Source organism: Odontomachus brunneus, unplaced genomic scaffold (genome assembly GCF_010583005.1).
Source record: "Odontomachus brunneus isolate Ranch 3 - 2012 unplaced genomic scaffold, Obru_v1 Obru_scaffold_051, whole genome shotgun sequence".
In the NCBI taxonomy this organism is placed as follows: domain Eukaryota; kingdom Metazoa; phylum Arthropoda; class Insecta; order Hymenoptera; family Formicidae; genus Odontomachus; species Odontomachus brunneus.
This window is the reverse complement of record NW_022639501.1, coordinates 219410-231230: the sequence shown is the minus strand read 5'-3', so window position 1 is coordinate 231230 and position 11821 is coordinate 219410. Positions and strand designations below refer to the sequence as shown.

Genomic DNA, 11821 nt, shown 5'->3' with positions numbered 1-11821 from the left:
TACTCACTTGTTAGACAAAAACATAATCTCTGAAGAATTCTGTCCTTGCGGAGCGGAAAACAGAAACTTACATCACATTTTATTCTCATGCAATTTATATCATGACGAAAGTGATAAACTAACCACTCAATTATTTATGAAAAATGTAACTCCCTGGGATGACTTATCCCAAAAGGCGTTTGAGAAAAACGACATAAAGATATTCACAATATTTCTAAACAAGATTAAATACATACTCTGAAATTATCGCCAAGCGCCACCTACGACAGAAATCACTATTCGGAGCAATGGTGTAGTGGCTCGATAGATAGGTGTCTCAGCCATATATTGAACTTTAGCAGAGAAAATTGCTCCGCTACCCCTACGTAGCGATCTACGATTGGAGTATTCTTTCAGATCTTTGATATATATAAAAGAATACTCCAATAGTAGATGTTCACTATATAGCGGAAGCGGAGCAGTTTTCTCTGCTGAACGCAGCCAATGATGCTTGTGTCGACTTGTGTTATTAAATGGAGAGTCCCGGCCTAACCGCCGTCACGACAAGACGTGTTCGAACAAGTTCGGACCTTGTGATTTTTTTGGATCGTGTCTTGAAAATTTCCAAGACTTTGCTCTCGAATTATATCATTAATTGGAAACTGGCGTTGGGGCATTACTCTTAGAGAGGCCTGTAGCCAAATATTGAAGGAAGGAAGGAAGGTTATTAAATGGAAAGCACCCAATAGAAAACATCCTTTAAGTGCAGTCAGTGTAACTTGGTGCAGTTGTAAAAATGGGATCTGCGAATTTGCATGTCTACAGCTACCGCATTGAACAGATTAAGTGTGTTTGGATGCAAATGTATGAAATAGTATGAAATGATTGTTCAGGTTAAAAATGGATAAGACTGATTCTCGTGAACAACATCTGAAAGAGTTGCAAAATTTCACCGATGCAGTTAATAAACAAATTGTCGATATCGTTGATACATTAGGTTGGACAGTAGAGAGCGTGACAAATGTGGTAAATATAATTCTAAGATGCACATTTAAAGTGATAACATTGTTTAATCATTTTATTTTTATAGAACAAGGAGTATTTTACATGTCCATATAATTCATCGCACCGGTTAATAAAAAAATCCCTCAATGACCATCTTATATCCTGTCAGTGGAAAACCGCAGGTTATGGAGAGTCAGACTTACCATTATCTATACAAACATTGCCAGTGGATTCACCGTTTTCCATACAGTTTGGTAAGCAACTTTTGGGGTAAATAATTATATGCCAGGTTTCTTCAGAATATAATGAAACTTGTATGAAATGTATTAATATAGATGGACAATTGCAAGATGAAGTTCTAAGGAAGGCCAAAGAACAAGATCCTACAATAGAAATCGGTTAGTAAAAGTATAGAAATCTGTCATATGCATCCTGATGCATCTTAAATGATTTGATTTTTTCAGCAAGTTATGAGTGTTATACTTTGATGGGGAATCAATATATCCTTTTACATATCCTTTGTTCAGTATTTAATTACATGAAAAGGATATTACAAAACATTACTTGTACCTGTTATTTAATATTTGCAATTTAAACTGTCATTTTCCTACTTAGTCATACAATCAACAAAAACCTCAGATTGCTACTATGCCTTGATTATATCATCACTATATTATTACAATTTTCACAATTGTAAATTCTTAACAATGATAATAGGTACGGGTGAGCGGTTAATGCCGCATACGTCTGATAGGCTTCTGACAGATTACACCAGAGATGAGAGGAGAATACTTTATGACTATGCCATTGCTAATACAACAAAGCCAGATATTGGACAAGACATTGCAGACATTAACAACATGTAAGCTTGATAAGCTAATATTAGTAATTAATAAGAAATATGTACTCAATATCTATGTACAGGATGTTCCATCTAACTTGAACATTTTAAATATCTTGCTTATTTTTTATGATAGAAAGATGCCAACATCCATAGGAGGGGGACATTATTCAGTTTGAGGAGACAAATATTGTAAAAAACAAGGAATTTTTCTCAAGATCACATTTTTTAGGATTTCAGGATTATTGCCATTTTATTTTATATGAGACTACATATTTTTTTAGATGAGATCCATTGTTTACATATTTTTATCATCACGATATGATAGCCAAGATCAAGACGAATTCAACGATCTACAATACTATGACACTTCACGTGTCTCCTCGAACTGAATAATATCCCCTTTTAGCATTCTTCTATCATAAAAAATAAGCGAGATATTTAAGATACTCAAGTTAGATGGGACATCCTGTATATAAAATATATACCCTGTGTATATATATATTTATTTATTTATTTATTTTATATAACGTGTAAAAATATTTTCGCTTTCGTGTTTCTAGAAAATCACAAGAAAAAGAAGATAAGCAATTATCTTTCTTAGAGGTGTTAGTACAAGAGCGTAACTTAAAAAGACGTAGAGCTAAACACAAAGGTGTTCATACAAACAAAAAGTCTCACGTCGAAATACTCAGAGAGGTGATAAATCAGCAAATGGAGATGTACACAGAATATCTTTCTGAACAAGCTAATCCTGCAGATACAACGGACATCCAGAGTACTAAAGTGGATGATTCGAATTATAAAACGACACAAGATAGAACAGATTATTTATATAAGGTATTTCATAATTCTTCGCAAAGCTGTACTGATCCTAATTCTAGCGAGAGAAATGGTCACCGCTATGACCAGAGAAATGATTCAAAGAGAAAGCATTCGGAGAAGAAGAGTTATCGTCGATCGAGGGAACAAGACAGAGAGGAAAAATACGCAGATGAGTACAGAGAAACGCATAGGAAGCATAAGTATAATGAACATAAAGATTCGTCCCATTCGAGAGAGAGAAAGTCACATAAGAAAGATAAACATCGAAGCAAAGACAAGCACAGAGATAAAGAAGGCAGTAAAAGAAAACATAAATCTAGAGATCGTGAGAGATCATCTGAAAAACATCATAGGAAACATGAGGATTATAGAAGACGAGAGAAGAATAAAAGAAAAGAATAAAAGATATTAATTGTACACAAGAATGAACACATCCTTTCTTTATACACAAACCCGTAAATTGAACGCAAAAATAAAATAGTAACTAGAATTCATTCAACATCTAACACATGTGTTATTGTGAATAATTTACTAATAGTTATAATTCGAAAATAAATCCAGCATGTATAATTTCATATTTTATTTTGGTCAATTCTATTAACACTATAACAAATATTACGACTTGGGTTATTACGAAAAATAACTGTACGGATAATTGTAAAAAGCACGAAAATATGTGATCTTTTCTATGTAATCAAAATAAAACGCCCTATTTTCTAAGTAAGTTTAATTTTATTTTGGTCGAGTTTTTTAATTCATCGATAGATCTATCGCATAATGCGCAAATGCAGCGCTATATTTACGCATCATGCGCGATGGATCCGTCGATGAATTAAAAAAACTTGCCCTTTACTATAAATTCTAGTTCTAGCATATGGTGAGAGGGCGTTAGCGCACGATACTTTTTTAGCTGCGCGAGATTTGCTAGAGCCTTTACTGATGCTTCGCCAACGTTGGTATTATAAAGTGAGAAGCATGGAGTCCTTGTTTTCGTAGCTTTGTTGATTTTCGAGCATTTTCTATCTATATTCAGCGCATATTTCGGCGCAGTCGGTTGAGTGAATTTTGTTTTGTCGCATGCGCATACTGTGCCTGTACAAGGAGCGCTCTTTTTTAACATACAATAATTTCGACGTTTACTCGGCAAGTTTCAACATGAAAAAATACGAAATCTTGAAACAAATTGGAGAGGGGTCCTTTGGACAGGTGTACAAAGCTAAGAAACGACTGGATGGTGAAATCGTGGCCTTTAAAGTGATACGGAAGGTATGTGTGCGAATTTTAAAGCAGGTTTATAAATAACTCTCCCATTTCACACTCGTGAGACTGATGCATTAATACACTTGACTCCTGCAGCGTGGAAGGTCGTCTAAAGAGCTGAAGAGTCTGCGCCAGGAATGTGAGATTCAACGTCACCTGCATCATCCAAATATTGTGCAAATGATAGACTCCTTTGAGACGGACAATGAGGTATTTCTGATTGTTGTTACAAATGAAGCATGTGTGTCTAGATATTTTGTAGAATGTCTGATCTAGATCGTGGTTGTAACAGAGTATGCAGATAAGGAACTTTATGAGATACTGGACAAAGAAGGCAGGCTGTCTGAGGAGAGAGCACAAGTAATAGCTTGTGACTTGGTTTCCGCTCTCTATTATCTCCACTCAAATCGAGTATTGCACAGGTTTGTGTCCACACATTCATGCATACAAGAAAACTGACAATATATATATATATATATATATATATATATATATATATATATATATATATGAATAACATTAATATCATTAATATCACAAGAGATCTCAAGCCACAAAATGTTCTTTTGGAGGCAAATGGCGTGGCCAAGTTGTGCGACTTTGGATTCGCACGCAGTATGAGCACCGGTACTCATGTACTCACATCGATTAAAGGTACACCATTGTACATGGCACCAGAGCTCATAGAGGAATCTCCTTACGATCACAATGCTGATCTGTGGTAAAAGATGTAACTTTACTTCACATAATTTATATATATATATATATTGTTTGCACAACTGTACATTAACTTTGCTTCTAGGTCCTTGGGTTGTATAATTTATGAGTTGATAGTAGGTTCCCCTCCATTTCAAACGACTTCAATATTACATTTAGTTATATTAATTAGATTTGAAGCAATCACGTGGCCAGATTTCATCTCAGCAAATTGCAAAAGCTTCTTGCAGGTAAGAATACTTGGAAAGAGATTTACTCCAGTATTAATTGATACACACGATTCATCATGAATTTCAATGAACACAGGGGTTGCTCCAAAAAGATCCCTCTGAGCGATTAACCTGGCCTGCTCTCCTCGAACACCCATTTGTTAAAGACCGAATTATAATAGTGGATGGTGCTGTACCAACTCCATTTACTACTCCATTATCTGCAAGCCAAGCAAGAGCGAAAGAACAACAATTACGAAGCCTGGCGATGCGTTCTGCGAATCAGTCAAAGTAAATAATTAGCCGTCTAGAATCGATGTCATGTGACATGAACGAATTTATGTACGTCTTTCTAAACAGAACTTTTCACAATCTTTTAGATTTGTGCAAAGAGCAGTTCAAAAGATACAGGAACAAGAGGGAAAGTATCGCCAACGGACGTGTTTATCGCAGCCAGGTTATCCAATTTCTTACTGTCAGTATGGGATGAATCATTGTCAAGCGTTACGTCGTAGTGAACCAAGCGGCACTGATTCCAGTGCCAGCGTGGACGTTCTGTTGGGAAATCTCAGCCTCAGGGCATCTTTAAGAAGCGACCTTCTAGCTGCTGATCACGCTATATGCCACAATGACTGCCCACATAGTGCGAACGTGCAGCAGAATTTCTCAACGGAGGGTTACACTAAATCTGTTCAACAGCAAACGATCGATAATCATTCGGGTCGACAAGCAGATGCAGAAGTGCATCGCGCTAATGCTCAGGGCGATGGACATAACGTGGGCCAACATGCAGAAAAATCCTCACACGTGGACCAAATGCATGGGGACGGCGATTGCAAGCAGAGCCGCTTGAGTATAGACTATGAACAAGAGTTCAGTGAGAACAATCCTAGCAAAAAACAAGTAAGACTGCCAGACTGGGATCCGAAAGCAGTGGAAAGACCAATTGAGAACGAGGAGTGGGTCGCGTTTCTGCAAAGTTCGATGGAGGAGATCATGGAAGGCGAGATGGACTCGATGTTGCAACAGAACTGCGTTTCTGTATTCGTTTCCCCTCTGAGAAATCCGGTAGCCAGTTCTCGAGTCGTCGAGTATGTGGCTTGTTTATTGTCGTTGCCGTTCACCGTGTCAGTCAGTAAGGAGAATCTCGAGAAGATCAAGCAAGTTTACTTAGACGTGAGAGTAGTACCGAATCTTGTTTATGCGATAAAACTGCTTATGTCGAAACGTTCCGAAAATGAACCCAGCACGGAGACGAGACCGGCATCCTCTTTGTCTGCGGATGAGCTCCAAGCTCTCGAATATTCGATGTTGGTTCTTTGCAGATTGGTTCACGAGAAGGACCAATTTCTCATGCAATTTTGCGATGCCATTTACATCGTGAGCGGAATGCCACTTCTGCAACAACTGCTTACTTTAGAAAAGAGGAAGGCAAGAGTCGTCACAGATCTCGTTGCGATTTTAAATAACATATTGAGGTCTCAGCCTGAATATGCTGAACTGGTGGAAGCAGTTGTGCTACGTACAAAAACTCCAGGTAAGCGACTGAAGAATCATTTCATGCGACATGCTGATTTCGCGAGTTACATATGTGAAAACTTATTCAAGGAGCTTCAGTGGAACAATTCAGTAAGTTTCTTAGCCATCCGCGGACTAATTTGCGAGCAAGGACATGTACAATGATCAGACTATTGGGTAGATTTTGCTGTAGAGCATTGCAGCAGATATGGAATAGCTCATTAAGAAGTCATATTGAGAATTTAATCGAGGACGAAGACGAACTTGTACGAAACGTAAGTAAATCATTGGCATAATGATCACTATACTCTCATTACTTATCATGTATATATACATATAACTGCCTTACATACACTTGCATATTTAATCAGTAGAAACACTTTCAATTTACATGTAATGCTTGTAGTGATAAAATAATAGAGATATGAAGAGTCAGTTCAATAACATATTTTCTTCTGTTGGAAAGAAAATAACTTTTCTTGCATTAACGAGATGCTAGACATGCAGTTCCTTTCATTGAGCGACATTTTTGACGAAATTCTGTCTTTCTCTCTCTGTCTCTCTTTCTCTCTCACTTTTTATCATAATCATTATAAACTTTAAAAGCATTTATTTTATCCCGAAAGATTGTGAATTACAATCACATAATGTATCCACTTACCAAGCTTTGATCACGCTGTTGATCGAAACACTCATTACACTCTTACAATTTCTGTATTTCATTTTATCAGTTTAAAAATTGACGCAGGAAAATATCATTGTTAATAACACATTACAAATCGCTCTATTCTTTCTTTAAAAACTTCCTTTAGGACTAGGTAAACTTGACGATAGGTAAAAACTGTGTTTTAAATGTGTTGATATATGTATATCAGATGTCGTACTTAGCACTTACGAAATATGTATATATGTAAAGTCGCGCGTATATACACACAAGTAAATATATTTATAAATATTATTCCAGGCCGCCAAGGATGCTGTAACTGAATTGAAACAACTGACATATTACAATTAGAACAATTGTGCAAGTTGACGTTATCTTAAGATGAAACGAGAGAAATATTTTTATCAAATTCTCAACGCTATTGTCGTCTGATGAGCTGATGTCGTCGTGTGAGATAAAATATTTTATTTTTGGACAGACTGATACTTTTTTACTTGTGAACTTCGAAATGTTGTGATATTTTTATAAATCGCGCTAAATAATAAACAAATGTATCTATATTGTTACAAATGCGGTAACGCAAAAATTACTTGCATCATTTAATCGATAACTTGACATACTGGATTGTGTATGTTGGAGAATTTGATATGTGATTCGGCCATGTGAATTTAATCGAATAGCCATCCTACAGAAATCTCTTCGGAAGATTCACTGCTGCCGATTATTTCCGGCTCACGATCATCACATTGTTCTTTATACATTGCCTGTACTTTGGCTACGTCCTTTTCACTGAGCCCATCTCGCTGACCAAGTTTTATCTTCTCTTTCTGCGAAATAGCATAAATTGGCAAATTTAAGGCGAACTGAAATTGATAAAAATGTCGCAGATGCCGTACAATTATTACCTTGGGTGTAATAGTGGGTTCTCCATTTCTGGAGAACGCATGAGAACTATAATGCATGATGCTTTTGTAATCGTAACTGATGCCATAGTCGGTCACAGTGCGATTATCGTACTTATTGAAGTTATGCTCCCTACCTGTGAAAGTTTAATATAAGATTCGACTGTGAAATGTGACATATAAGGTATTTTGTATAATACATAATTGCAAATTGCGCAAAATAGGTTGATCTAATTACTAACTTAGAATGAAAAATACTATTTAATTGCTATCTAATTGTTAGGTGTTAATCGATGAAAGTTTTCTTTGACTAAAATAATCGACAAATTAATAATTAAAATTAATCAATTGTTATATATATATATATATATTTTTTTTTTTTAATCGTTATATATGTAATAATAATAATAATTTTATCGAGTGATGAAGATTTAATTATTAATTGATGTATAATCAGTTATATCAAAGCTTTTGATTAATAATTAATTTCATCAATTGATGAAATTATTTGTCATTTTATCTATGACGATTTTGACTATTGATTTGCCGATTATTCTAGCCAAAAGAAATTTTAATCGATCAGTGCCTAATACTGTCTAAACGAATATATTGAACAATGACAATACTGATATTATTCCGGTATTCTTACCGAATTTGATGTTCTCCCAATGTATGGTGACCCACTCGTCTCGGTCCGCGGCGCTCTGTTGATGGTAAAAGCCTAAGGCGTGCATGATCTCGTGAACGACTACACCGTGATGAACGCATCCCGGATTTTGTAAATTCAACACCTGTCCATGATTGTGACGACCCACGAGGGACCAACATCCCGAACTTTTCGCTTGTATCTTCACGTAGTCCTCGTCGGTGTCCTTGTAAGGGCGAAAACGCAAACAGGTTCTCTCGTGATATTCCTGCATGGCTTCCTCGATCAGCTTGACTTGGTCCTTGTCTGTGTATTAATAATTAGACGAAACCCCAAGGCCTTAGACTTATAAGCTTTCTGATTGGCTATGAGTCACTTTTAGAGCCCCATTTATCGTTAAAAGAGAACTCAGAATACGGACCCAAATATCCAAAGTGGAAAGTAAGTAAGCTAGGTGGTACTGCTAAATCGTGCTGCCAATTATCGATTTCAATAATGTTGTGCTTGTGATTGCGTGAAAGATTACCGAAATCATTTTCCTCTATGAAATACGGCACGATACCGCCAGGCCATCGCGCAGTAGCATCTAGGAGGCCATTTTTCCACGACTGACTGTTTGGATGGATCATTATGTCACCCTCGTGCAAGCCACTCAGCTCCCAAACATTCTCCGCATCGTTCAAACTCCAGGAATTTATGCGATCGGCTGTGGAGATGAAGATAACAGCATTCCCGCATAAAGTTCATTTTCATTTGAAGTTGTTGGTAGTTGCGGGCAAAGTGTAGTTAAGATCTCGGTTACCGATTTCCTGATGATTGTGGCCATCTTCGAAAACCCCATCAAAGCGCGGATCAGGCGGCACAGAGTGACTGTGGGACCTACGATGACTTTTAGCTGGCAATCCTGAACTGGCGCCAATTGCTATGAGCAGTAAAATTATCCGCGTTGCAGCCATTGTTTCTTTGTTCTGAACTCGAGCACTACTTAGTCTGACATGGCTAGGTGTCGCGTTCCTTTCTTTATATATACGTAACCCTTATTCGCGGTAGTACATTCACTAGCAGAACTTTTGGACACCGGATATGCAAATACGATGTTTATCTCGGGAAATTTTCGCGATATACCAAGCGTTTGGCTTTTGGCGAGGCGTGCGACGTCCTGCATCGATCTTCTTTGAATGATAATCTCTGTGGCGGCAAAATTAATGTCGCCCTGCAGACTCCATAAATTAATTAGCGGCATCGATCATCACCATCATATATCTTAACAACGACGGCCTTTTTGAAAAGTATTTAGGCCGGGAACACCAACTATAATCGCGAACGCAACCTGAATACAGATCGCGCGGCTTATCTTCTCACCGGCCGTCGTGACCCAATAGTGTCAGAAAATGGGCCTCATGACAAACTGCGATAGAATTATTATCGCGTGTGATTGTGACTGGTACGTCTAGACTAGATGTATTTACATAATGGGAAGTACGTGCATGCACGAGAAAAATACAAATTAAGTTTCGCTATCAGACTTGATGTGTGTCATAAAATTGTAGAATATTTTTGTAGAAATACATTTTCTCACCGTTATTAGAGGCATATTTATTAAACAGGATATTTTATTTTATACACATACACACACATGTATATATATATATATATATATATATATATATATATAAAGATCTACAAGATTGTATATATGTATACGGAGAAAAGTTTTGTTGAATTAATCTGATAATGAACGAATTAAATGCGTTTTAGTTGAAAGGAACAGAATTTCTGGTTCTTGAAATCGAATTTTGCTCACAAAAGTCTACAATTCTGGTTTCTTTAACAACCAAAACATTTTTGATTCGTTCATTATCGAGTCAGTTCAATCAAACTTTTTTTCTCTCCGTGTATCTAAAATACACACACACACAAAACCTAAATTAATAATTTATTCGTCTTATAAATTTTTGATGAACGTTATGCTTACTATCTCCTGCTCATCACTCACGTCTCAGTAACGCATAGCAACGCATGAGAATCCTTAGGTGGAGAAAATCCAAGACCCAATAGAGATGCAGAGAGAACGAGCATATAGAGGGCTTAATTAATTATCAAAGACACACGGCATAGTTTTTCTCCTCTTTATCGCGGCGCATTATTCATCGCCGTTCCGAAAATGAGCAGTAGCACGGTGGATCCGACAAAGGAGCGCCAAGAAGAAGGCGCCTGATCGGATCTCCGGCATTCCGACGCCTCGAGGCGACGGCGATTCACGGATGTGGGTCAAAATGATTCGGTAGCCGGCCGCGTAATTCAGTACATCGGTATATTATCTTCGAATCGTTTCGTGCCTTTCCCTCCCGATCTCTCCGTCTCCGCCGCACGTCCGGGGTCCATCTCCTCCACCTCGGTCTTCACCCGGCCCGTTCGAGGCGAGAAAAAAAGGCGTGCAATTATAACCGCGCGAAATTAACGGTAGCGACTTCGCGCTCGCTCGCTCGCACGCTCGCACGCTCACCGCGTTAATCGTCGATGAACGATAGGCTAAATAAATTCCTTAAAATCGATGGCTCTTTTCCATTAAAGCAGGGTGAATATTCGCACGAGTTACTGTAGGATCGGGTAGGAATTATCGAATTCTATGTTTAATCCTCTACTGCTTACTGCGACTCTGAAAAGTCACAACCCAGTTTCATTATTATTTATCTCCGATATGGATGTCCTTTCTGTCTTGATCGATGTGACATAAAAGTGACTGCCTTTTTTCAGTGTGTTGGCAGCGATAGTAACTGCCCAACGTGACCTTAGAATCACAAACTTATTTTGGAAAAATTAGAAAAATAAAATTTTACCCTATGTTGAGTTACTTTAGTTTTAAACATTTTATGTATATGAAAAATTTTGTAAACAATTAATTTGGGCAATAGAGGATTAATACATTATACAGGTATATTCTTCATTATATTTATTAATTGTGCAACACTGATACATCTTTGTATCTGTATGGATTACAGTGTATGTCGTCTTCTACAACTTATCATCCAGCCTTGAAATTTCGTTATAATTCTGCTATCACGCGGAGTAACCTGAAAATTGAAACTTTGTTATCCTTCGACGCAAGTCACGTGAGGTCGATTTTATTCAGCTTGATCTAACAAGCGAACAAAAAATGACATTGCTGGGAACTTGTATAAAAGTAATAAGAAATTCGCAATGGTATCTTTCATGCACACATAGCTCGAGGTAGTCGCCGTTTAAAGACCGCTT

The 11821-nt window shown here is 37.3% G+C and overlaps 3 protein-coding genes across 3 annotated transcripts; 2 read left to right on the top strand and 1 right to left on the bottom strand.

The window, feature by feature from the left end:
- The first annotated feature begins 593 nt into the window (after window positions 1-593).
- On the top strand, window positions 594-3370 carry LOC116845365 (U11/U12 small nuclear ribonucleoprotein 48 kDa protein-like). The gene is made up of 5 exons (XM_032817949.1): window positions 594-1005; window positions 1070-1238; window positions 1320-1382; window positions 1702-1846; window positions 2389-3370. Exons 1-5 carry the CDS (start codon window positions 880-882, stop codon window positions 3050-3052), a joined length of 1167 nt encoding a protein of 388 aa, XP_032673840.1. The 5' UTR covers window positions 594-879; the 3' UTR covers window positions 3053-3370.
- Window positions 3371-3517: 147 nt separating this feature from the next.
- Window positions 3518-7467, top strand: LOC116845364 (serine/threonine-protein kinase fused). Its single transcript, XM_032817948.1, has 9 exons — window positions 3518-3916; window positions 4007-4120; window positions 4187-4332; window positions 4452-4631; window positions 4713-4857; window positions 4934-5127; window positions 5217-6373; window positions 6445-6629; window positions 7319-7467. The coding sequence occupies exons 1-9, from the start codon at window positions 3728-3730 to the stop codon at window positions 7367-7369; spliced, it is 2361 nt and encodes a 786-aa protein (XP_032673839.1). The 5' UTR covers window positions 3518-3727; the 3' UTR covers window positions 7370-7467.
- A 183-nt stretch (window positions 7468-7650) lies between these two features.
- On the bottom strand, window positions 7651-10166 carry LOC116845367 (zinc metalloproteinase nas-15). The gene is made up of 5 exons (XM_032817950.1): window positions 9369-10166; window positions 9093-9272; window positions 8570-8872; window positions 7924-8057; window positions 7651-7845 (listed from the first exon to the last, which is right to left on the bottom strand). The coding sequence occupies exons 1-5, from the start codon at window positions 9520-9522 to the stop codon at window positions 7687-7689; spliced, it is 930 nt and encodes a 309-aa protein (XP_032673841.1). The 5' UTR covers window positions 9523-10166; the 3' UTR covers window positions 7651-7686.
- Window positions 10167-11821: the final 1655 nt, after the last annotated feature.

Coding starts and splice junctions, on each gene's coding strand:
- LOC116845364 (XM_032817948.1), top strand. CDS start 3,728: ATGCGCATACTGTGCCTGTACAAGGAGCGCTCTTTTTTAACATACAAT. Junction 4,333..4,451: donor TCAAATCGAGTATTGCACAG/GTTTGTGTCCAC, acceptor TAATATCACAAG/AGATCTCAAGCCACAAAATG. Junction 6,374..6,444: donor GCTACGTACAAAAACTCCAG/GTAAGCGACTGA, acceptor AACTTATTCAAG/GAGCTTCAGTGGAACAATTC.
- LOC116845365 (XM_032817949.1), top strand. CDS start 880: ATGGATAAGACTGATTCTCGTGAACAACATCTGAAAGAGTTGCAAAAT. Junction 1,006..1,069: donor TAGAGAGCGTGACAAATGTG/GTAAATATAATT, acceptor TTATTTTTATAG/AACAAGGAGTATTTTACATG. Junction 1,239..1,319: donor ACCGTTTTCCATACAGTTTG/GTAAGCAACTTT, acceptor GTATTAATATAG/ATGGACAATTGCAAGATGAA.
- LOC116845367 (XM_032817950.1), bottom strand. CDS start 9,522: ATGGCTGCAACGCGGATAATTTTACTGCTCATAGCAATTGGCGCCAGT. Junction 9,273..9,368: donor CCACAATCATCAGGAAATCG/GTAACCGAGATC, acceptor TCATCTCCACAG/CCGATCGCATAAATTCCTGG. Junction 8,873..9,092: donor CATAGAGGAAAATGATTTCG/GTAATCTTTCAC, acceptor ATTAATACACAG/ACAAGGACCAAGTCAAGCTG.